Raw genomic sequence first — 27,423 nt, 5'->3', positions numbered from 1 at the left:
ACCATGGTTTCGGCAGCTTGTGCCATTGTCAAGGTACATAGCCTTGGGTGACAGCCTTTTTATAGGTTTTTCGGGAGGGGGAGGAAGGGAGGGGAGGGGTTATTGGAGTGTGCTCATGCCGAGGTTACTAATGACGTCAATGGGCGATGGGTTGGAGTTAGGGTAATGTTCAGAAGGGGTGAGTGGAATGGGAACATATGATCGTTACATAATTTAAAATCAGCGGGGCAATTCACAATTTCAAACTGTTTTAAGAAATCCAGTTTCCGCCCCTTGTCATGTACATGTAAAATTTTTGCATCAAAATTGCACCAATGGTGTACGTCATTCAAATGTCTTGCAATTCCTGATGAGTCGTCATTATTTACGAAACATCGTCTATGTTCTCTCATTCTCGTTTTAAAACTCCTCCCAGTCTGGCCAATATATTTGGTTTCACAATCGTCACAAGTCAGTTCATACACTCCACTTTTATTATCATTACAATATGTGTCTTTAGAATTAAACAATAATTTACCTAGTGTCAATGGGTTATAAAAAGCCACTTTCGTTTTGTCATTTGAAATAATCTTATCAAGTTTAAAAGAAATTTTCTGAATAAATGGTATCTTTCGCAAGTTAGATGGTTTGTCTCTATTCTCCTGTTTTTGGGCTATCCCTTCCTCCCCCTCCCAAAAAACCTATAAAAAGGCTGTCACCCAAGGCTATGTACCTTGATAATGGCACAAGCTGCCGAAACCATGGTTGGTAAAAATAAAATAGTGTGGAAACAGACAAGTTGTTTTAATAAGCTGAATATCAAAGATTTCATCACGCCGGACACTGTATCTTTTTCTTCATTTAGGTTTCACTTTGAGAGACATTGGACTAATCTTCAATGGAATTTAATTTTTAAAGTGACCAACTTATCATGAGAATACTTCTAGATTGAAAGAAAATACTTCCTTGTTTGTGGTTGAATATATTTTCATTATTGGTAAGAATATCTTCACACAATATACAAGGGTGAACACGGTTATCAAATTTTCCCTTTAAGACATTCCAACAAGTGGTCTCAAAATTGCTAGCATATGATATTTAGGAAATTTCACAGTTTAGCTCAATGAAATGATCCACTCCTTTGCACTCCACCCGAGCTCTCGAGTGGCCAAAGAGCGTAGGTTATGCTGTGGTATATGGCCAAAGGTATTCTTCCCACTCCACTGAAGACGCTTTTCGCTAGGATGATCAAGTCACTTTCCTTTTCATCATTTATTTCCTCAAGTTGTCTCCTCTCTTGAAGAATGTCTGCCCTGTGACAATGGAGCAACAATAACAATGATAATTTTTATTGTTCCTAGAGATCACAAATGTGCCGGTGACACTGGAAGTCGTCAAAATAATAATAACAAATATAAATAATAATAGTTATAAATAAATGTAGTGAAAGGAATATTTACAATTTTTACAGTTTAAAGGAAAAGTTACTATTTTTTGTCGCTGATGGACAAAGATTACTCAAGAGTCAAACATAAAATCCTTCAGGCTATAGTAGTTGTTTTCCATTAAATATTTCTTCAAAGCATTCTCAAATGGTGTAGGTGAAAGACATTTGATATCATACGGTAATTTGTTGTGTATTTTTATAGGAAGGAAAATAATATTTTTTCAAGCAAATAATTATTAAAAAACTAATAAAGAGCTGTTACAGTTTCCTTAAAATGTTAATTTCATTCACCTTTTCCATGCTTAAATCTTACCTACAACTTGAACAACTATAGCTTGCCCACCCCAGTTTATTACATATGTTTGGAGTCCCACTTCTCTTGGACTGAATTTAGTTCTATTTGTCCTCACTGTGTTATAGTGAAGGCTTTGCCTATTTCTGGTTTCATAATCATGAAAACTGGAGTTAATTTCAAACATGTCCAGATTTTTACGCGTAAATATTAACAGAGACGTTATTATCAGATGATAATGGGAGGATCTTCAAAGTTTTAAAGATGGGGCTGGAGGGAGCATCATAAGGTTTTTTTAATATAATTCTAATTGCCCCTTTTTTGTGCTGTAAATATTTTGGATGCGTGAGGTGATGAGCCCCAAAAAATTATGTTATACGACATCAGGGAATAAAAAGTACCATAGTGTACAGAAAGTAAGATATCTACATTAACAGAGTTTTGGAGGTGTCGTTAAAGGTAGCAAATAGAGCTAAGTTTATTGGCTAAATATTCTATATTCTTAACCCAGGACATATTACCACTTATATATGAACCTAGAAATTTAGTTGAAGTGACATTCTCAATGGACTTTTTATTAATTTTAATTAAAGTACTTTCCGGATGACTTTTACAACCAAATTGAACAATATGTGGCTTTTCAGTGTTTAATTTCAGGTAATTATCAACGCACCAGTAAAGAATGATTTCATTTGCAGATTTAGAACTTATGATAAGGTCATTTTGTGATGGGGCAGAAAGTATGATGTTTGTGTCATCAGCGTATGTTATGACTTCAGCATTAGGAATATTGGAAAAGGCACTGGCAAATCGTTTATGTAGATTAGAAAAAGAACTGGGCCCAATATGTATCCTTAACGTACACCAACAGAAGTGGTACTACTCTCCGAGCAATATCTATTACCCTTCACAGAGAGTGGCGCAGCTTGTGTTCGATTGGTGAGGTAGGAGTGAAGCCATTTGTTAGCTGTACCTCTCACGCCCAGATTATTAATTTTGTTTAGAAGGCATGAGTGATTAACATAATCAAGCGCCTTACAAAGGTCGTAGAAGATTCCCATTGCTTTTTGTTTGTGGTCAAGAGAAGACAAGAAGTCAGTGGTTTGAAGTAGGCAGTAGAAGTGGAACAGTTTTTTCGAAACCCATGCTAATTAGAAGACAATTGGGCAATTTTTTCTAAGAATGATGTTACGTAATTGGTTACAGAAAATTTTTTCAAAGACTTTCGACAGAACATTTTGAAGTGCAATTGGTCTATAATTATTTAAGTTATTAGAGCATCCCTTATTTTTATAAAGAGATGTTTTTTTAATGTTTCAGAGAAGATGGGAAGATGCCTTGCCTGAGGGATTCATTAACAAGAAATAAGAGAGGTTCTTTTACATAGGTATAAGGAAGATATTAGCTGGGTCGCTCCTATTTACCTTTCTTGAAATGATCAAGGTGTCATCTGCATATAGAATGGCATTTTGGAGGAGGGCTTTCTCTGGCAAGTCATTAATAGAAATTAGGAAGAGCAATGGCCTTAGGATAGAACCCTGTGGTACCCCTGCTTTAAAATTAAGGGATTTGACTTGACTACTGTAATACTTTTAACTGTTCTGGAGGTATATTTGACAAATAGCTGGCGGTCAGTTAGGTATGATGACAACCAGGAGAGAGCTTTACCCAAGATGCCCCCTGACTGCAGTTTGGAGAGAAGAATTGCATGATTAATTTGATCAAAGAAAACACCAGCTGCTAATTTGTGCTCCTGAAAAGCTGTGCATACTTGGTCTAATAGCTGGAAGATGGCTGTACTTGTGGATTTGGATTCACAGAAACCATGTTGAGCATTTTTCAGTACCTATTATAAAGGTTTTGAGATAACTCATTACACGATGGTTAAAGGAGTTTTTCAAATATCTTTGAGAAAGCTGACAGTATAGATATACATAGGTGTGTAGTTTGCTGAGTCATTTAGAGAGCCCTTCTTATGGATTGGGGTAATGGAAGCATATTTGAAAAGCTCTGGGAAAACTCCAGAGCATATGGAGGTATTGAATACATCAGAAAGGGGACCAGCAATGACTTTGGCAACATGCTTAATAATAGGCAAGGGTACATAGGTACAAGATGAGGTGGGGTGGGGGTTTCTATTTTTATGCTGACATTAATTGCAAGATGGTCAGACATAAGGGAAGCAAAAGTAGTACAGGAGAAACACGACTTAGGGAGATTGCCAATGATTAGGTCAATGAGGGTTTCGAAGTGGGAGGTTAATCGGGTTGGTTCGCTGTTTATGACATTTAAGCCAAAGGATGATAACACGTTGAGAAAGGATGACTTATGAGGAGGGTTGCTTAATAGATCAATATTAAAATCACCAAAAATTATGATGCCATCCGTGTGTTTAGAGATGAGGAAATTAAGAGTTTCTGAGAGGAGGTCTAAGAAGTCATGAACTTCACCACTTGGTGAACGATACATCACACAAATAATGTATTTCCGAGAATTCTCTGCTAGGATGCAGACACTGCACACATACAGATTCTACACTCACACTCAAACACAGATTCTACAGATTTATTAAATTTTGAGCTTTTTAGGCCTATGCAAGGTTTACTATAAACAGACACACCACCACACTTCATTCTTTTACAGCAGAAGGATGAGATAAGATTGTAGTCACTAACATTAAAGGTAGATATTTCATCGTTTGTTTGCCAGTGTTCAGCTAGTAAAAGAACATTGCTGTTCATGGGCAGATCTATCAGGAAGCCTTTCTGCTGCTAGTACTGGTTGTTGAGATAGATGATGTTAAGGTGAAAGCATTGAGCATTTTGGGGGACTGGGAAGAGCATTTCACTTGTTGGGGATGGTCGTTTGTAGCCACATCTTCTAGTCACATAGAGGTCGGGGAGTTAATGGCGTTTTTGGGAAAGAGAAAAGGGGTTTGCCACAGCACCTTCAGGCCAGTGGGCGCGGATTTAGGACATCCTTCCGTCTCGAAGGAGCGATGCCGATTTTGAAGGTGGCATGGACACTTTTCCCAACGATTCTCTCGCATGTAAGGCGGTCAGCTGCAGGATCGATTTTGAGGACATTATGAAGGTTAATGACTATCTCTTTGGCAGTGGTGTCATGGTGAAGGTGGCCATCATGAAGATACTGCTAGCGTCAAAATTACTCGAGCAAGAGCTACAGGAAGGTGCGGAAAGGTCGGCCATCTTGGGGAAAAAAAAGTGTCAGGTATGGACGTTTTCAGAAAAATGTTATTAAACTTTATAAGAAAACAATTGTAGTGTACTTATAAAACCACTTTTTGCCTACAATTATGTTCATTCTTTTGTAGAATTATGGTCTGGAAAAAGATTTTTCATAGCAAAGCCAACATTTAGGTGACTTTATTCACCAAATTTAGGGCTAGCTACATAGACAAAAACAACCACAGGTTTGTCGTTGAACTGGAGTTCATTGTTATTTATTGAAACAAAACCCAAATTCTTCTTAAATTGCATTGTAGCAGCTAGTTGTGTTTCTAACAGCCTTGAAAAAATGTTGCTATTCCTTGTCCTAGAAAAATTTAACTAACCACCTTTTTTTAGGCATGTGGCAAAGGAAAAAAATTTCCATTAAGTTTGGTGAGGGCTTTTCTATGTAATATGTATGTATTTTCAATGTAGCTTCAATATTTTGCTAAGAAAATTAAAAATCAGGACGCATGCCCGTATGTCTGAGGTTGACATTTTTTTTGGCCTGATATGTCCAGTGTGTGATGCGTCGATCAATGGTCCCGCTAAATAAGTTGGTAATGTATTGAAAGTGGTCCAGCTATCCTTGGCAGGATGAGCATACTTGGAAGACATTTTTGCCTTCCTCTGCTTTCCCTCCAAATCAAAGTTAATGCTGATGGTAGCCTTTCTTAGGTAGGCTTCTTTCAGGTGATCCAACTTTTTGCTCTCTGTCGTGGCCGTGCCTTAAAATTACCATGGGTCATTATGGATGCCTTCAGATGCTTAGAACCACCCCAAGAGCCATTGTTGTGGATGGCACAGAGCCCATTTGAATTTGACATGCCTTGGTGTGTGGTTCATTGTGTTTTATGCAGGTACCAACAGTTATTGACTCTGATATAAATATCAACCAGCCAAAACCAACAGAGTCTTTAAATGAGGGAACCTGCAACATTTCTAATGGGATGCAGTAAATATTGGAAAGTAAATTTTGTTGTTTTATGCCTCATATTAAGTGCACTGTTTGAGAGGAAGTTGGGGCCTCAACTGAAGACACAAAGGGTCTAAAATTACGTAAATCCCATCCTACATGGGATTTTAATACAAAGAAAACTTACAGCAACATTTTTGAGTTGCTAAGTTGAAATTGGTGTGACTGGAGTTCTTTTTCGAGAGCTGATATATGCTTCTCCCTTTCCTGAGCCTCTTGACTGCTCCTTAAAATCTCCTCCTCAAAAGTGGCTTTTACCTCTTCCAGATTATCTATTATCCTGTGAAAAGACTTCAGTAATGAATTTACATTTACTTGAGAAGCATTTCATTATGATTGATATTTTGAAACAACTAGATTACATTTATTCAGAATGAAAGGGAATTCTTGTGACTTGGAAGATAAGCACTGTACAAATAAAACTAATGTAGAGCATCATTATGGAAACATTCAATTCAGCCCCAGTTAAAAATTTTTGCTTTCCGCAGGCAAAAGGAAAGGAAATGGACATCGAATTTGCCATCCAATTGGTTTCCGATGCTTTCTGGTTGGCTTGTAATGTGACTATACTTTGCCATCCAATTGCTTTCCGATTCCTTTCCCATGGACTTAGATTTATTTCAGAAAATAACTGATACTATTTTTAGGGAAATGACTCCAAATAACGTATTGATGTTTTCTACTGATTTTGGACCATGTCTGGGTCAATTCTTATTTAGCATTCCAACATTGGAAATAGGTCATATCCTGACTAGAGCCCTCTACATCCCATTAATTATTTACACGTACGTGTAAATAATTAATGGGATGAATTAACTGTTTTTTGTACTTGTTAGTCAGGGGCGGATACAGAAAACACTCAAGGGGGGGGCGCAAAAGATATATTAAGTTGCCTTTACTTTTTATCGCGATATCGCAATAAAAAATAATCAAGTCACAGGCAGAGTAAAATAAAATTTTAATTAATGTAATTATACACATATATAAGACAATGCCATCTTATGATATAAAAAAGTCACAATCGTGGTTCTGCCATGTTTGCCAATACGGCCGGACCCGCAAGGGAGGGGCGCGCGCCCCCCATCTGTATCCACCACTGTTGTTAGTTGAGAATCATTTTAGCACATAAATTTAGCACTAAATTTATGTGCTAAAATGTGCATGTGCAGTGAAGAAGAATGACTGGAAAAGAATATTTAAATGGCTAGGGAATTTTTAGTTTTAGGTGTTGTAAATTGAGGTTATTCCCAGTCATTACTTATTACAGTATAAGATTTTTTCTCTGAGGAAATGTCATTAAATAAATAGTGGGTGTGAAACTAGCTTTTTCTGTACATGATGAGGCATTTTTACAGCTGGAATAATATGGCAAGTATGAGTGATGCATGGTATGACCTAGCAGGTATGTTTGCAGCAGCTTTGACGTGACAAGTTTGCACCAAGTTAGAAAAATTGTAACTAGGTTTGATTCAAGTTTGTAGGCTTGTCATGACGAAGGCATTGCAAACTTGTTACTTTGCCGTGAAAAACTTGAGGCAAGTTTGCAGCAAGTTTAACATGCTATCTGGGAAAGCTCTCCAATGCATGTCTACCTTCTGTGGTGGTTGAGGTCTGATTTTTAGCATCTTCATCTTTAATGGGCTATGATTAACAATGGCAGAATAGATGTTTTACAATTGCAAAAGGTAGTAAATGATTGTTTTTAACTGATGGATGCATTTACTGTTTTCAATTAATATTTAAAATGAAATAGTTCAATCATAATTTATTCTCATATCAGAGGAAAATTGTTTGAATGTAATTATCGCATGCTTGGAATAACATTTCCATCTCACTTGCTAAATCGAAGAGTGTATGCAGCATGCATATATGCAGCATATGACTAGCAAAAATATACATATGTTGCAGCTGCATGTACACCTGTTTATAAACAACTTTTGTAGGTAGCTTAATATGTCATAGGTACTATTACCCTCCATTTTATGTATCTAGTGGAAAGAACCACAGAAAATTGGTATCTGTTGGCCAGTCAGTTATTTTCCAAACTTATACCCAGCTGTTAATTTGGAAACTAACTGGAAAGTATATGGATTTTCTTTCTGAATGATTTTCAATTGCTTTCTTTTTACACCATTGGCAGGCATTTGGAAAGTATGTGGAAAGCAAAATTTTTTCATAAAAGATACAGTGTCCGGCGTGATGTGGTGGAAATCTTTGATATTCAGCTTATTAAAACAACTTGTCTGTTTCCACACCATTTTATTTTCACCGACCATGGTTTCGGCAACTTGTGCCTTGACAATGGAAACAGACAAGTTGTGTGGAAACAGACAAGTTGTTTTAATAAGCTAAACAAAATTTTTTCACCTGGGGCAGTAGATGAATGGTCAGAGAAATAGATAGTGCAGTTAGCTATGTGCAGATAGAGACTAATGTTTGTGAAATTTATTTTTACTGTAAAACATGTTTGATACATGGATTGGAAAAAGCTTAACCTAATGGCCATTCAAAAGAAAAAAGCGAGCATGTATTGTGAGCTGCCTATTGCCTGCAAAGACGGCCCTGCAAGGCAGTGGCGCAGCGAGGGGGGTTTTGGAGGTTAACCCACCCTCCCCCCAGAGCTAAAAGAAATTTTTAAGTTTAATCCATTTTACTTAACTGGATAAGTATTACTTATAGAATAGTGTAAGAATTAATAAAATATCCCACAGAAGGCCTTAAAACTCACTATTTTGACCCGATTATCTTAAAATTCCGCAATTTATTAATCTCGCACCTACCACTTATCCTGTTGGGTATTCCATACCCCTACACACACCGGTATTAGTTGCAACTAAACCCCCCACCCTCCCCCCAGCCTTAATTCTTGCTGCGAGGTACCGTGTAATCGCTTAAAAATCGGCAATAATAATTATGGTGCTAGGGTTTTAATGGCAATATTCATTGTATTGGATGTCTTTTTGCCTAGATGATATTGCCATTTTTACGAAAAAAAAATTATGTAAATTTCGTTGTTTTTATTGAAACTTTGGAGCAAAAATTATGGCGAAATTTAGAAAAAAATCACATCTACAATTTGGATTAGAGATGGCTACTTTTTCTGGGTTTATATTTCGCTGGAAGGGTAGCAGCAAAAAGTGAGGCAGGTCCTTGAGGGCTCGAAAATATTATCAATTATCGCAAATATTATCAATATAATCTCAATATGCACAAAAACTTCTTTTGTTGTAGTTACAAAAGTATGCCAGTTTTTTAAACTGTCGTTTTTGGTGGCGTTAGAAAAATAAAGAGACAAATTTTTCCGTTTTTCCATCCGTAGCCCACCTACCTATTCGCGACAAACAATGGGTAGCCTTGACTCTCTCGCAGCAATGTTGATGACGTCACGAAACACTGCTTCCCCGCTACTCCTCGGCCTCGCGCATCGGTCTCAAGTGCTTCGTAGTTACTATTATGTGAGGGATGCCTTCCCTCAACTGAACGAGAAAAATGAAACATCGCTCTGATGTCGTCACCAACTCATGAAAAGTGAGCGGCGGGATAATTTTTTATTATTTTAAATACCTACCCAGACGGCACAGAACCCTCCGTATCTAATTCGTATGTACATAGTACCCATTGACTAAGGGGATACTGTGCCGCTCCGTCGCTTTTCGTCAATGGATACATACCATTCGCGGCCTGTCGACGAAGCGCGTACGCAGCATGTGAATGTCCGCTACTAAGCACGTACGATTGGATACATAGCGCGCAGGAACACGGCACTCAGGCTAATCTCAATCGATTAGGTCGAAATTAGTTATATCGTAACTCGCACGATCGAAAAATGTATCGAACGCAACACAATCGATAACTACCGACCGTAGCGAGAACCTTGATACGAATGAATTGTAAGTTCTCAATAGGTAAATAACACCATATCATGAATTCTAATTACCATGAAAGACTCACGACCGACAAAGTTTTTGTCGGTTGTGAGTTTTTCGTGGTAATTAGAATTCATGATATAGTATTATTTACCCATTGAGAACTTACAAAACTTACTCGGCCACTTAAATAACTCTGCGAAAAATGAGATTCTCACGGCTAATTCACGCACCACCAGCATCCAGCATTGTTAAGTGGCTCGTACTTACTTGGAAACCTTGAGATGTTAATGAGAGTAAATTCTTATTAATTTTGACACTAAATAAGACATCACATAGCCCACGAGCATTAAAAAGCTTACCCTAAAGCCTGACGAAATAAGATTTTTAAATAAAAATTGCCGATGAAACAGGATTGCTGACACATCTGCTATTAGTATGATCGAATTCATCAAAATGCAAGCAAAAATTAACGTATAGTTCAGTCTCAGCTACTAAAACTTACCCATATCAGGCGCTAAAGTATTTGAAAAATTATTTGGTATGAGTAAAAGTCCCTAGGTAACTGCAGTAAATGTATCAACCTATTAAAAATATGAAAGTCCTGCCAAATCACCAGCATAAACACTTGTAAAATAAAACATGTTATCTCTTAGATCACACCTCCGATTTTATACTTACTTTGCATGAAGTCACCACCGCAAGAAATTTTAAAGAGGCAGGAAAGAAAAAACCCACAGAAATACAATACATATATTATGTATTTTCTATTGTCAACCACAATAATATTTCCAATTTTCTCTTCTATCCCACATCTAATTTAGCGAAACAATTACTCTTATTCTCTTTCGAATAGAAAATTATTTAAAAGAGGACTGGTCGATACATACAAACTATCGTCAATACTTTCTCCGATGAACGTCCACTATCACTGCACCAACTTGCACAAATCAAATCCACATCCACAAATATGTCACTTCTGCCACAATGTCTGTCTTCTTGGCGACAGGTAACAGTGAAGCAATGGTACCTTCCTCCAATCTGGGCACCTTCCATTCAGCAAGAATTTTCTCCTCGTCTTCTCGTCCAAGGCCACAGATTACTTTCTGATATCACAATGGTGCAATGTGAAGCTCACACACCTAAAATTAATAAATAATAAAATACCATGTAACTTATTAGGTCAAATCATTTCCAATTTTTGGTATTTCTGCATGAGAAATCAAATTACTAGGCTCGTAAATATAGTAAATATTTGTATGCCTGATATTTTTATTGTTTTAAACTATAGCATAAGATAATTTGAAATGATGAAAGCCGACGTGTAATACACCATAGGGCAAGCTAAGAAGCAATATTCGATCCTATAAACTTGGCAGCTTATTCCTAGTTTCTCCTTTAACCACACGTTTACCGAATGAATTAATACAAAAAAGACAACTAAAATGCAAGAATTTTCAAAAGAATTGCTGCTACAATATTTTGAATCACCATTTTTAGTACTGAATAGCCACTTCTGACTTAAAATTACATCCAAATAATTACAGCGAGAAAGAGTACATACCTCACAGTTTTTCGTAGGGGTGAAATGTTTTCTTCTTATCGCCCAAATGCACTTCTTCTTCAACTCAGGATCTTTTGGAGAGCTAAAAACTTGAACCATATGTCCCGGAGTTTCCATTACATCCCGACAATACACACACGAAAGGCATTTCTAACAAAAATATCTCACAAACACGTTTCTGAAGCCCAGTGAATGAAATTAAAGAATAAGGGAAACTTCCACATTACCAGACACTCTATTCTTCACTAACTTAACCACAAAAATCCCTGAAATGTAGTGAGACGTGACGTAAACGACGCGATCTCCAACGGCTTGTGAAGGCATGTGATCTTTCTAGGAGGATAGGGCACGATGGCACCAGATGGCACCACCCGCGAAAGAAAATAGTCCCAGACCGAATACAGTTTTATCGATGAGATACAATTTTATCGATGCATATGAATTTGCCAGTCCTCTTGCATCTTTTTTCGTCATTAAAGGAAATAAAGAAACAAAACCTTCTAAGTAACTTCCTAAGCGCGATTTTTGTATCTTGATTGTCCACCCTCGTATTTAGGTACGAAAACTTCCTGTGCCGTCTGGGTAGTGAGATAATGTCCGGGTGAGGAAGATTTGATTTTCGTGGTTGCTAATCTTTCCACTCCACAACCGCATTCTTTTAATGAATCGTGAGCTCCCCTCTACTTGACGCATTTGACCACCCACCCTTTCTTTTTGCTGCCTCCCTCCCCGCCCACTCCCTTGACGACGTGTTAAAATTATATGACCATTAAATGTTCAGTCTGACATCCTTCTTTTCTTTCAATGTTCACCAACTCCTGAGGCAGGTATGATATCATATATATTTCATGTTGGTCCTACCAAATTACCAAATTTTCACCAGCATTCCCATAGAAGAAGTCTCTCGTCGCTGAAGGACTGACACATATAGAGTTTGTATTACTATAGGGTGTACAGTATTTATGTACTGGCAGGAGATATCCCGAAAATTGTGGAATTCGGCTTTATAAACTCCTCCTTTGTGAGGAATGGAACTTTACACGAGCAAAGGAAAGGAGCAGCCATGGGTTCACCATTTTATCGCCCGTCGTGGCCAACATTTTCATGAAGGGACTCGAGACAAAGGCCCTGGAACCTACGAAAGCTGCTCTAATCAATTTCTTCTGCTGCTTCTGCTTCCCTTGGAGTGCCGGGAAGCGCTATCGCACTCCTATCTCTCGCGAAAAGTGCCAGGAGCACGATAGCGCTCCTCCTGCTATGTCTCTCTTAATTACTGACAGTTCACTAATAATTCAATAGTCAGTATTCATTTTATTTTAACATCAACTATTTTCTTTCAATTATGAAAAATTAACTCATATTACTAAAAATTCGTCAAATAATACATTAAAAAGGTGAAACCACATATGATAAACCCAGCCGGCACAAACCATCAAATTTCTTTTTGGCAGCTGGATGTCATCCAGATGCAAAGAGTATGAGCGCATCCTTTCACATAGATGCCATCCATTTGCCGGTCCGCTGCCGAGGGGATGCGGAAGAGAGAGACCGCCGCGCCGCACTTAGAGAGATGCCGTGATGATGAGGATGCACGAAAGTGCTGCCATCTAACTGCCGAAAATTGAACTCGGTCGAACTAATTTCCGATTTTGCTTGTCTGGTTCTCTGTATCTCATGATTGTTTTACACTACTCGGGATAAATCAGAGCACGTTTTATTTCAAGAGTATAACTTTAATGACTCAGCATAAAACAAGAGACAGGCGAACAAAGGAATACAGGCGTACACAAGACAACATATGAGAACTTAAGTACAACATTGCTATCCATCGGAGTCCAAAACAAACGCAAGAGTTCAAATCCAGGAGAGTATAGAGCGTTCCACATTTAGTTGACTGTACGGGCCTTATGGATAACAGTGTTGCCAAGCTTCCGCTCCGCCGGCAGGAATCCTAACAGCGTATGCAACCACACATAAAGTGGCGCCAAAATGGTATAGTTCGAAAAGGAGTTAGGGATCGCACGAAAGACAGCGTATATTAAGGAATCTTTTAGCGTAAATTACAATAACTTTGATGCAATATAAAAGAAAAAGTCTTTTGTTATTTTATGTATGCACTTATTCAATGCACAAGCTGAATAATGAATATTCTGTAATGTAAAAAATAACAATAAATTGAAGGATAATAAAAATTATCACCATTCCTGAATGAGACAAATTTTCTGTTCCTTCCATATTATGCAATATTTTTTTGGCTCAGGCTAGTATTACATGAAAGGCGATGTTGTATAAGGCATCATCAATCTTTAATTTTTCCAAATTTTCCCGTACTTGGTTTATTGTAAATTAAAGATCTCTTTTCAAGCTGACATCTTCAAAGCTACTTTCCTTAATGTTTTCTTTCCTCCACCGTGTATTAGGCTAGGATTACAATTTCCTTGAGTAACAAGAGGCATGATCTACCACTATAATGATCCTTCGGGTAAGTTTGCAAGAAGTGAGTGCTCAAACCATCTCTCGAACACTCGCCACCCACTTCTTCATGCTCATCCATTGAGTTCTTTATGTACAGAAACGCATGCGATGCTCCTTTTATGAACCCATTTTCCGTTCCTGCGTGTATAATTGCAAATCGTCCTCCTCGGGAAGTTGGGGCCAAGCCCAGTATTTAGTCCAGCATGGAAAGCTTGACGCGGATTTTCTAATTGTTTATTTCGCAAACTAATGTTCACTATTTGTCCAACATTGATCCAACTTTCGCCTGTGAATACACTCGTCCTGTGTTCGCGACGGTATTTTTTTAGCTGCCTTAAATAATTGTGCCTCCAAGGAATAATATCATCCCTTTCGATAAGGATGATTCTTTTCCCCCTGCGTTCGTACACGAAGCCTATGTCCAAAAGAAGACGATATAGTGTTGTCCTTTTGTAATCTGGGAGAATACTATCCATATTTACCGAGTTTAAGATGGATTTTGAAGTCGGAGTAATATTTTTCACGAAGGATTCATGTACCTTCCTTCTAATTCCCGATCTCACAAAATCGTCGAAAATCACTGCTCTCGAATTTTTGTAAGGCTGTCTAATTTATTTAGTTTTTGAAGGAGTTACCAATGGACCACGAGAGCTTTCCTTTCTCACTCTGTAAACAGCGGACTCCGAGCACCCAGTAGCCTTCGAAGCTTCTCGGCAGGCCTCACTAATGCTGAGAGATTTCCTGAAGTACGAGAAGACTTCGAGCACCAACTGTCTTTCGTGGCTTATGAGCTTTTCACCTTTTCTCCTCTTCTTTGTATCGGACATATTGATTGGGCGTGTTACAGCAGAGATAAGTGTAAAACATACTTCACAATTCTCAAATTCAGCAGACCACACAACACTTGTTCACTCCAAAAAAATGCAATGACATACTGATCGCCTTCGTAAATTCTTCCCACGGCCCCTTCGGCTAGGGACGATTCTGGGGCAGGTTTTATGGTACCCTATGAGAGGAACTCAGAAAAAAAACCCAAGCCCCTTTTTGTAAAAGGCGTGCTCTGGATGGGGTAGTGTTTTGCACAGATTATGAGATATTCTCTTTCTTGGTTTCTGCGGTGGGACCGAAACACCCAAGGCGAAAGCGTCTTATTTCCAAGCCGCTTGCCTACTTTCGTGTATCAATGTACTCAGATAAAAACACTGCTGTTACGACGTATGAGTATTCTCTGTTTAGGATATCAAACGAATAGATACATACATTTCATAGTATGCATTGACAAAAAACTCCTTTTCCGCCCGAGAATTTTCCCTCTGCGCGCAAGAAAAAGCAAGAAGCCCGGCCCAGCGGCGCCGTAATATTTTTTCTTGAGATCAAAACCTTGTAACTCGCTTCAGAATTGATGTAAGTCAATTATTTTTTCACCAAAAATAACTTTGTAGTATTCTTCACATTTGATACGCAGCATATAGGGACCTACGACGTAAGAAACTTAAGTTAGTAAGCGACTACTTTTTACCTTGCAAAAATCAAAATTTTCTTGTCCTAAAGGGTGTTACGTCGGCACAATAGCATTTTAACTCAATATTTGTACAATTGGTGAAGACCTTCAAAGAGAAAATAGTGTTGATGATCGAATTCATCAAAATGCAAGCAAAAATTAACGTATAGTTCAGTCTCAGCTACTAAAACTTACCCATATCAGGCGCTATGATGGTCCACCCTCGTATTCAGGTACGAAAACTTCCTGTGCCGTCTGGGATAGTTCTTGAAATTTTATAATAATTAATGCGAGGATTTGCAGATATTTTTGAGTATTAAACCACATCATGAAAAATATGGCATACATAGGCGCAACTAAAGGATGACAGAAGGATATTTGGTACTCTAACGCATCCTGTCACACATTCATCCACTTCACATATAGATGCAGTATGGGCTGTGCCGGCTGGGAAAGATTTCTTAAAGTTTTTGAATTTAGTTGTTTTTGAGACCTAATTTTTTTTCCTAACCTACTGCAAAATCAGCAAAAATGCCTCGGCACTTAGTGCCTAGAAAACTGGTTGCCACTCAAAGGGGTAAGCTAGATATTTCCTCTGGAGTCTCACGGCGCGCACAGGGTTTGCCAAAATCACTGTAGAGGTCCGCTTTTGAGAGGGGTTTGTGATCGATCCCTCTGGATAAGTCGAATTTACTCTCGTCCTTACTTACGGATTACTCCTGTAAAACTTACGCCAACATCTTGATGATTTCAGAGCGTAGGTATAGAGTTGTCAATATTTACTTATTTCTAAAATAAAAGAATATATCCTGAGTATAAACACTGCGACAAAACATTCAAATGTGAGATACAGGCAAGTGATGCCCGGAGTCTACTCTGAGCTGAACTTTGAAGGCGATTAAGTTTGAAGCGAATCACTAAGAGAGAGCGGCCGAGGTCCCTTAAACCCGCTAATGCACGCACTCTCGGCCTGTTTATACGAGCAGCCCAAAGCTATTCTCACGTCAATCGGCATCCATGCCCGCATCTGCCCAATTGACGCTTTTTTTCCTCGTATTCCCTCGCACGCGGCTCTTACTAACGCGCCGCTGTTACGCATCCAGGGCGCGATTTCGAGAAATCAGCCAAGGGCCAATTGCTGCTGCTGCTTGCAGAAAAGTCCGAGTCTTTTTCATTCTCCTGGGTGCACGTTCGACCACTCAAGTTGGCTCCGTCTGATCATGTCAAAGTCATGGGGTCGCTGTTCACTCAGTCCTGAGTTCGCAATTGATTAAAAGAATTCGGTTGGAAGAAGGGACTTCTAAAAGTAACGAAGACAAAGCATCCTTCTCATTCAGCCAAAACATCAAATTTTCCGCCCACTTTTCATGAGTTGGTGACGTGATTAGAGTTTCGGCTCATTAACCACGTCAAAGAAAACCGCTCGTTGAGGGAAGTGGCGAAGAATAACCTCCCCGTGAGTTTAGGAAAATTTGAAAAGATGCATCATGGTCACACCATGATGCATCATGACTGGGAGCCACTTTAAAGATTACCATGGTGTGACCATAGTAATCTTTAAAGTGGCTCCCAGTGAAATGTTTTGGTTTATCAGGTTTACAAGCAACGTTTAAAAATTATAGTTGACTACCTTAAAGCTACTTGTCTACTCATGTTAGCTCTCGGACGCACTTTCGCTTAGAAGCACGTATTTTTTACCACCAAGGTGCTGCGTAAAGTGATGAACCGGCCCTAAAGCCACGGCCCCTCGCAGAAGAAGGAATCCCGTAGGAGGGGAAATCATGCCAAGTGTATGGGCGAATCGGCCCACGAGGAGCCGGAAACGAGCCTTATACGGTACAGTGTGCACAGTGGCGCCGACTCCGTGGGGCCTGAGGGGCCTCAAAAATTATGGGCAGGGAGGAAAAAAATGTTTCAGGCTTGTCGATTTTCCCCGGAGTGACCAGTTATCGAGAGTCCAATTTTCAGGGTTCTAATGTTGATCATATGACTCTTCTAAAATGCTTTAAAAAAAAACTTTTGAACTCACTATTTATAAAATTTACCGGAGTATGCCCCCTCCAATATTTTTTATAAGTCTGTGCTCCTGAGTGTGCACCGGAGTGCAGTGGGGCTTCAGCAGGTAAGATGTGTCGTATTAGAGCGAAAAATAAACGTAATATCACAATTTAAAAATATTCCAAAAAAAGTTTAATTCGAAAGAAGAAAACAAAGTCCTTCGGGCCCTTAAATTATTGACAATTTCTGGTGGGAAAGTTACTGTATGTTTTAGAAAAACGTTTTGAAAATCAAAAACGAAACATGTGGAGCACATGAAAGATTATATATTATCTTTCGCTAGTAAACAAGGATGATATCTATTGTCCTGCAAGTATTAATTTTATAATCTTACATGCGCACCACATTTTTCGTTTTTGACATCCGAACTGTTCTTCAAAAACTGATGGTAACTTTCTCATCACCCATGTTTGAAAATTTCAATAATTTAAGGGGCCATAGGGTATATTTTCTTCCTTATAATAAAACGTTTTTTATATAAAAATATATTTCTCATATTGTAATATTATTTACGACTTTGTGCTTTTATTGGAGTGAAAAAACGGCTATGCGAGGAAAAACAGCTTCTCGAGAGCTATTCGTGCTATCCCGCTCAGAAGAAGTCGCCCGGCCGCTGTAGCATCTGAACTGCGGCGGACATTGATGTACTGCTATCGCCGCAAAAAAAGTTAGAACGCTGAACTTTAACCATTTGTACGAAATTCTGTCGAAGCTCCTTAGGGTCGTGTCATATGTCGTTCTACTCATTGTTTATTCGACTACAATCGTTAAAAAGTGTGTAAACGTAAAGTTTTAGCTTCTACGGTCGAAAGAGTGAAGAAGAACACGCGAAGAACTATGAAAACGGCGAAGCGGTCGCCTTCTTCGTCTCGTCCCGGGAAAAATATTTGATTGGTGCATTTCATCGTATTTTGTATAGAGAGAGCGACATTACAAAGAGTTTCTTTGAACTACATTTTATCCATTCCTTGATTTTTAAAATGGCCGAAAGGTAGATTTCAATTTCCGAGGTTTATAAAAGTACATGGATAATGAAGTTGCGCAGTGGCGTAGCCAAGGGGGTGGGTCCGGACGCCACCCTCCCCGAAATATAAAAACATAATTTTTTCCTTCATAAAAGAAAACAAAATATTGAAAAATCATGAATTTACAAAATATGTCTCTAACAAATGAAGATTTTTCGATTATGAAATATGTTAAAATTAGTTTAATTGCCAATAACTTGGTACCCTGTTTTTCAAAAATGTTCTCAATCGGGAAGGCGGGATTGGACCCATTTCGTTCGCGCGGGCGCCACTCCAGCGCCACCTCCGGGGGCCTTTCGCTGGGGCGCCCTTCCGCGTATCCACAGCGGGAGGGGTCGCCGTGAGTCACCACGCGGCTGACTGAGTGTTGCGAGGAGGGCAGCGGGGGTGGAGGGCGGAATTATGTCACGGAGAGAATCTTCACTTTGGGGAAGGGGTGGGACCCCTCCCCTCCCTACGCTAGCAGTAAGGGTACAAGGTTCAAACCGGTCAGGGAATTTATTAAATGGCCAGGGAATTACTCCGGGGGAGTGACAAAAAAATGATAGTCATGGTTGAACGTGTGGAGCTGTGGCTGTGGCACTGCGAGTGTTGCCGTCCTGGCTAGGCGGCATGGAGTACTTGGAGAGCTACTTGGCTTTCCATTCCCATCACCACTACTAATACATCAGTCACTCAGATGAGTGTCTACCTCGTACTTCAATTCATTTCTACTATGTGCTTGACTTTGACATATATATATGAAATTTTGAAAATTTGGACTAGAAATCAGGGAAAGCGTAAGTGGAAGTTGTTATGAACCCTGTGATAGGTCAACTCATTTTAAATAAAGACAACCCATGAGATTTCAAATATATGTGCCAAATTATTTACATAACAGAGGAGTATTACTTTAGCTCTGTGGCCGTGCCCTCGCGCGTAATTCAGACTACGGCTATTATTTACTTCTTTTCGGGTGGGGAAGTATGTGAGGGGGACTCTTCTTCCCTCACATACGTTGCTGGCTGGAGGGGATGTTTTGCCATTCCTGTCTCTCGCTTATTACGACTCCTCAAAACACGAAACCCGAACTGCACAGTCACTCAGATGAGTGTCTACCTCGTATACTTCATGCTAGAATCAGACACTGTTTCCTTAGTAGGCCACCCGCTGGCTCAGAAATTTATTCGGAGATTGGCTTCTTTATCGGTAGCTAAAAATCGATAAGAATGCAAGGTTGATTCTTGGAAAGGCATGAAGCTCAAGGAGGGAAAGGATCCTGATTCCCCTTTGCAGAGTCAACCGCAAACACTTTTCGAAGGCCCACTTCAATGGCCGGGTATCATCTCCGAAAGTCGGTATGTGCTACTCTTGGCACAAATTTTCGTAAGTATTTAAGGAATATTTCTCCTTTAGATTTGCGTGGACATCTGGTCCTATATAATTATTGGTCATTTCATTTCAAATATTGAATATATCCCTTATAGGCTACCCAGCGAGCCCCCCCACCCCTAGAAGCAAAAATTGCAAATATCTTAAAGGAAAATGATACTTTTTCAAGCAAATAATTTTAAAAACTAATAAAGAGCTGTTACAGTTTCCTTAAAATGTTGATTTCATTCACCTTTTCCATGCTTAAATATTACCTACAACTCGAACAACCACGGCTTGCCCCCCACCCCCCGTAGTTTTATCCTGGGTACGCCCTTGCCCATGATATCGACTACTCTCAAAGATACCCTCTCATTATTTTGGCTTCGAGACTTGCATCGGCACCGATAATTTAGCCATCGCGATGCATCGACTTCATGGACGCAACTCCCTCTGCTGTCTATTCAATGGTGGATTCTGGTGCTATCTCCTCCTTAGTTGGTTTCACAATTGCTGCATGGAATTTTAAATAAATCATTTAACTTGGGAGAACTTCCTCTCCAACTGGAGGTGAAATAGGTGGAAAAGAATGTTTCTTGAGTCTATTTTAGAAAATTTATACTTCAAAACCTGAAAAGGGTTCAATTTTCGTGCTATTGTTCCAAGACGTTTGCATGGCGTTTGGACACGCATTGGTTCGTATACATCGTGGTTGATCCCCAAGGGTAGCAAAAGTAGCCCCTGAGAAACCAATTATTACTTGTTCACACTAACAAAATATTATTTCTTCATCAAGTGATATAAATTGCGTTGTTTACACAAAAATTTATTTTCTTGACTTCCCATGGGAAGTTCGACTACAGATTGATGACGTTAAAAATTTATTTATATTTTTTTGTTCATTTGAGCAACGGCCATTCTTTAAGATATTACATTCATAAGGGCCGCTCGCAAGTGCGCCTAGAGCCCACGAGAAAATTCCAAAATACGCTTGAGGTATGAGATCGGCCCACAGGCGTCGGGATATTGAAAGGACACGGAGCGTTTTCACGTGAACATAAATACCATCTCCTTATTTTGTTCTCGTGTTCAGGATAGAACTCACCCCGTAAGCCTCTTATTTTCATCCAGTAACACCTTGTAGCGATCCTTTTCCTCCTCCACCTGCCTTTGCGTCTGACTGTGAGCGTCTCTCTCCTTATGGAGACTTTCCTCAACCCGCTGTAGCCGCTTGTTCTTCGTGACGACCGAAACTTCAAGATCCTTCACCTGAAAATTTAAGAATTTGAATTATTGAAAGCGAAAAGAAAACAAGTAATAGAGAGGTGCCTCTTGGAATCGGTCAGACCACACCTTGAATACGCGACGAGCGTTTGGTATCTAATGCAGCAATATTTAATCGGCGAACTTAATGAAACGCAAAGGAAAGCTGCGCGAATCGTCAAAAACTGATACGAGCGAACAGAGAGCGTCGAGGCCGTTTTATCCGGACCACGCAATTGCGCAGATTATAACCGTATACATTTCTCATTATAGCGTACAATTGCGCGAATGCCCGGACGAAATTAGAACAGGGCCTATTTTGCCATCTCACGTCCATGCATTCTCGGATGCTTTCTAGCAATTCACCGCTCTACACGACGTGATTTTGACTGCGCCTCCGTACACACGTCAGATTGTGCTCCGCGTAAAACGGCCTTCTCACAGCTTTCAAACAAATTAGGCTGGCAGCAGCTAGAGACTTGAGAGGTTACGAGCCAGGCTTAGATAGATTAAGGTATATCTTTCATATCGACACGGAGATCATCATCCAAGAACCTCGCCATATTTCCAGGTTTGACATGCACAAGAAATCATGAGAGATATTTAGCCGAACGGATCGTTGTGGGAATTTATATTTCTCGCTAACAATAATGGGCTTTAATAACTGCCAGGCCGTCAGGCGTCAGACTCAGCCGTCAAATGTCTCCAACGAGTTCCTTCTTGTCTTTACCGAACATCCCCCGGCACACGCCTATCGAGTAGGGCTGTGCCAGACTCAAGAACACCCGAGAGTCTCCATGGTCGAGACGAGAATTTCATTTCTCGGCATTGTCGGGACGAGACTCTCGGCGCGGCGAAAGTCTCGCCTGGGTCGAGAGTCTTGACGGGAGTCGAGAAGTCTCGCCCCTTCGAGATTTCTCGACACCCGTCGAGACTCCCGGCCCCTCGAAAAAAATAAAACTATTTCTATTTTAGACATTGAAAATAATTTAACAAAAAGATTATTTTAAGAATCATATATATTTCCAAAACTAAAAATAGTTGTAATATAAGATAAACATTGACAACTTAAGCATATTTTATTATTTATTTAACCAAAATTGACAGGTAACCATGAACCTTAGTTACCATACATAAACATTGCCAAAAGATATAAAAAATTCTATAGAATTATACTATGATCTCTTCTTTTTTGTTAATTTACTAGTGAATGTTTCTTTTTTATTGTATTACTATAACAATAAACATTGCAGTAACCCAATAACATGCCTATGTATCAAAATTATAAACTCCATTTCATTTTAAGCCCTGATAATGGTATGTAAATAAACGGAAACGTCGGCAAAATTTACATTCCAATTTAAATACCTAGAATTAATTATTGAGGTCAGGATAAGGAAATAATTTTTTCCATATCCCTCGTTGGGAACTTTATTAGCACCGTGCACACTTTTTAAAAAATTGGATGCAAAGGATAAATCATTAAATAAAATATTTTTATAATGTTAATAAATCCATAAACGTCGTAAGGGATACCCCAGTAAACGCTATCATCGACTGATTGCGGTGTTATTCAGAAATTCTCGCCTTGCCCGGGAGTCTCGACTGGTGTCGAGAAATCTCGAAGGGGCGAGACTTCTCGACTCTCGTCAAGACTCTCGACCCAGGCGAGACTCTCGCCGCGCCGAGAGTCTCGTCCCGACAATGCCGAGCATGAAGGGCCATGATGCCGCGGAATGAAATTCTTGTCTCGACCGCCGAGACGAGACTCTTGCACAGCACTACTATCGAGGCGGTTTGCAAATGTTGTCATAGGTACGTTTTTCGTGGAGTTATTTTTCGACTAGGTATTTCAGGTGCAACCAGCCTAACTTCTTGAGGTGGTAGGAAATGTGCTAGACGGCCTTATGTTTCAATTCGAATTTCATAACAGATCAATAAATAATAGAGCAAGGGCGTAACCAGGATCAAAACTAGGGGGGGGGGGCAAGCCATGGTTTTTCAAGTTGTAGGTAATATTTAAGCATGGAAAAGGTGAATGAAATCAACATTTTAAGGAAACTGTAACAGCTCTTCATTAGTTTTTAAAATTATTTGCTTGAAAAAGTATATAGAGTACTTATGCACGATAAAAGATTGTCATGTACATTATGATATATCATGGGAGGGGCGAACATTTCCGGGCAAAGGAACCTCAACCTTTTTTCTTGGAATGCTATTTGGGTTTCCGACTGGGTGATTGTTGACATCGCTGCCGACGTTTCGGGAACCGAGTCCTCCTGAGGGCCTGATGTCATGCCCGTGAAGTCGTCGGGTGTTGATACCCAGTCTTGGTCCCCTACCAAAGTCTCTTCTGATTGGGTGTTGTGTTGTTTCCATCGCACACCAATCGGATCCTATTCATGTGTTTTCATGCCCATGGAATTCAACGTCGGCTTCCGGGCTTTGCATATAGGTACTGTGTCGCGATTGAATTTATTATCTTCAAGCCGGATCTCTATTAGTTAATCTCTGCTAGACACCACACGATTTTTACCCTGTCCCAAAGACTGTAGTCTTCTTCCTCAAACGCTTCCATAAATAAATTGGCCAGCAGCAGGGATCATGGAGACCCCATGGCCAGTGGCGCAGCGAGGGGGGGTTTTGGGGGATAACCCCCCCCTCCCCCCCCAGAGGTCAGAGAAATTTTTAAATTTTATCCATTTTACTAATTGGATCACAATTACTTGCAGAATAGTGTTAGGATTAATCAAATATCCCTCAGAAAGACGTAAAACTCGCCATTTTGAACCATTATTCTTAAAATTTTTCTGAAGGCCCCGCAACTCCTGCTTATCCTGGCGGGTATGCAATACCTCCACACCCCTAATGCCTCGTTCACATTACGATCGTCCAAGCCGTCGTCGGAACTATCGTGCATTCACATTACGATGGTTAAAACCTGTGCTGCCCTCTACTGCTGACATCTAAAGTGAACGGGAAATTGACGGTTAGCAAAGCTGTTGAGGTATGCATGGACAAGATGTGTTCAACGTGTATTTACCGAATAATTTTTCTTCCGCCCATATTCTTCCTTCCTAGGACAAATCCATTAAAAAAATAGAGCGAAGGGAGCTTTTCGTCTTTCTCTTGTCGCTTCCGTATCCGGTCTCCCAGCGCCTAACCATCGGAAAGTGGCAACGTTCGGAACTACGTCAACTATAGTCAGGACTTGCATTCACACGGCTAGTTCGGTCAACTATCGTTAGGACGACGGCTCGGACGATCGCAATGTGAACGGGGCATAAGTATTAGTTGTGCCTAAACCCCCCCCCCCCCAGCCTTAATTATTAGTTGCTCCCCCGCCCATGGCGACCCTGGTAAAAATCGAACGCTTGCCTGAGCGTAGACGTAGCGTCAACGGAGAGTTCCATACGTTCCATGTAGCTTCATTAACTCCCGGTTCACTCTCCGAGATTTCCGAACCCGAAACACGCTTCCCTAACTCCTCTGCGGGAGTGCACGGAGAGTACCTCTCAGCTCCGTTGACGCTTCCTCTGTCTCCTATATTGGTCGTTTTGCATTGTTGCTATGAAGCTATGCTTAAAATAAATAAACAGTGATTTGGGCCGGAACGACAAAAGAGAGCATATTGCATTGAATTCAGTGTGTTATTTAGCTCTTTTATTTTGAGTAAGTTATTACAACTCCCCTGAGAACCCGTAAGTATATATTAGAAGAATGTATTCTTAACAGCACATAGTTGCATTCATATCTTTCCTTGTACAGTATAGCTTTCGATCTAATCTTTCCTTTACCGAGATTCGCCGTATTCATTAACCGCATGATTGGAGGTGCACCTTGGCAGTGGTATACTGCACTTAACCTGCATAAAATAGTATGAAATCTGCAGAAGAGGACAGGAATTGGGCAATTTCCCTCTTAGTTGGTGTCTTTGAGGAGGAAGACGCAAAAAAGATGAGTTGTACCTAAGGAAAAAAGGATTGATTCCATTCTATTTGACCTTCATTTAAATTGCCAAAGGTATTTAAATATCCGTGAAATTAACCTCAACTTCAACATATGATATTGTGTTCACTTAGTTCTCAATATTCTCCTATTATGTGAAACTGCCAATTAGATGAAATTTAAATTTCCAGCTATTTACAGAGAGAGACTGATTAAGATGGGCAAATATGCAGAGAATGATGTAGCTCTGGAGCAGAAGGTGAAGAAGTTGCCCAGTTATTTGTCCGATCGCTTAGCGGTCCAAGAGGTATGGCAATGACTTCAGCCATTAGACAACAGGACCAAGGATTTGGCAATGGGTCTAAGCAGAGGTAAATTGTTACTTCTTTCCTTTTTCTGTCGCATAATGGGAGTATAGCCCTGTATCTTATTTCAATCTTCTAAATAGCTTGTTCATTTTTAAATTAGCAGTAGAGATCCTAACAGAGGCAAGGAGCTCCATGTATTTATTGACGTGGGAATAGGTGTATTTGAGAATACAACAGAAATTCCAGAATATGCAGATTTGATGGAACCGTATGTACAGTTTGTTTCCATGTGAATTTAGATATTGTAAATATAGTCTGGTGTATATAGAAAACATGTAATGTATTGTAATAATGTAATGCTGTAATAAATATATTTCTTCTGTTTTGATGAACTTAATGGATATCTTTGAATTGGAAATGATTTAATGCTCCTATTGTACTGTCATATGCATTTAATTTAAGGCCAAACGTAAAAAACTTACCGTCCAGATTTGCATCCTATTTTTCATATTTTATTTCAATGTAAAGAGAAAAACTCATGTAATCAGGTTAGTATTTTTCATTGAATCTTGCCATCTGCAGATGTGATATTAGTAGGTTATTAATTGCATAATACAGTAAAAGGCCTTTTTATTTGCATTATGTATTTGGAGTATACATTTCATCCATCCCTTTTCCTTATTTACCCCAATACAGTTGTCCAGTTATATTAGTATTGTCATTGGGCACCACGATTTCCTTTATAGCACTTGATTTTATGAAAGATTTGAACTGCAAAAACCTTGCTTTCACTGGTAATTCAGTTTTATTTTACATTAATTTTTAATCGCTATGAAGCCAAGGTATTTTAAAAATATTTCATTAAAATAGAATAGAATTAAACTCATATTTGCCTTAAAATTGTATATTTCCCTAGTACCCTACCTGTAAGGGAAGATAGAGCAATAAGGGATAAAAGGCTGATCATTAAGTCAAGTAAATTTTATTTATTTTAATGACCAATATTTCATGTTAAAAACAAAATAAGTTAACATTTCAGTTTGACAGAAAAGTGTATGTTATTGATGAATGAACGATTTTCCTTTTATAATTCCTTTTATATTTGGATACTATGCCTTCTCTTTAAGCATTTATGTTTTTGTTTTGATTTTATTCATTTTAGACCCAATTAAACTTGGTAATTTGTTTTATTGTGTTTCGATTTGTTTTTCAGAAAGACTGCAATACATGCGAGTGCATGACAAAACCTCCACCTACGCTCCCTGGGCTTCATTCAATCTTCAATCGTTCCCTCTACTCCCGCTCACTTCCCAATTACACTGGCTATACTTTTCCTCTACTCCCGCGCGGGAGTCAAACTAACGTTCCATCGACGCTCCGCTAATGCTCCATCTACGCTCCGATAACTCTCCAGGCGTACGCTTCGCTTACTCTTCGATGTTCCACTTTACGCTTCCCTGACTCCTCCTTTGCTCTCCGTTGGCACTTGAAGAACGCTTCATTCACGCTCCGGTCGACTCTTCGTTGACGCTCCCCTTACGCTATATTTTCGCCAGGGGACTCCATCCACTTGTTCGTAGAAGGCGTACTCATACTTGACATAGGTTGTTGTGAGGACGAGGTGAAGCAGGTTCGTCGAGTCGTAGCTAAATTTATTCAACAAGAGCTACATCTCCTTGATCGCCTCGCGGTTGAATAATGAAACGACATCAAGACTGACCATGATATATTTATCCTCCAGGCTAGGGGATCATCAACCTTTCGAGATGGAAGACGAAAGAGTTATGCAACCAGCTGCATGTCGACAGTGCTTTAATTTTACTTCCGGCAATGTAATTATTATATCCTTTATCCACCCTCCTTCCCACATTCATGGTTTTAATCCTGTTCGCAATAGTTTTTGGGTTTTGAAAATAAAATGACATAATTATCATGTTTTGCGCATGGAACAGGAAGTCCACCATTTGACATAGAAAGAGCCGCATGCGGATCGGAAGCCGTAGATTGCCGACCGCTGCTCCAGGCGGGTGTCAGCGATCGCCTGAGCTCAGCGGAGTTATAAACATGATGCTCAGCGGATATTTTGCTTCCTGGTGGGTGGGAGAGGCTATGCAACTCACAGTAGGTGTTATAGAGACGCG

General features: G+C 39.6%; 1 protein-coding gene across 5 annotated transcripts in view; it reads right to left on the bottom strand.

Annotated features, from left to right (window-relative positions):
- Positions 1-945: 945 nt before the first annotated feature.
- LOC124157005 (E3 ubiquitin-protein ligase BRE1A) overlaps positions 946-27,423 on the bottom strand; it is an 82,556-nt gene continuing 56,078 nt past the window's right edge. For 4 of the 5 annotated variants that reach the window (XM_046531460.1, XM_046531462.1, XM_046531465.1 and 1 more), the window contains 3 exons: positions 20,869-21,032; positions 6,052-6,204; positions 946-1,292 (listed from right to left, as the gene is read on the bottom strand). In XM_046531460.1, coding sequence (XP_046387416.1) covers positions 1,100-1,292; positions 6,052-6,204; positions 20,869-21,032 — 510 coding nt within the window. In that variant the 3' untranslated portion in view covers positions 946-1,099. The remainder of the gene's footprint in view (positions 1,293-6,051; positions 6,205-20,868; positions 21,033-27,423) is intronic. The other variant, XM_046531461.1, reaches the window with a different exon arrangement.

The sequence above is a fragment of the Ischnura elegans genome, chromosome 4 (genome assembly GCF_921293095.1).
Source record: "Ischnura elegans chromosome 4, ioIscEleg1.1, whole genome shotgun sequence".
NCBI lineage: Eukaryota > Metazoa > Arthropoda > Insecta > Odonata > Coenagrionidae > Ischnura > Ischnura elegans.
Note: the sequence above shows the minus strand (reverse complement) of the source record. Positions and strands in the feature narration are given on the sequence as shown.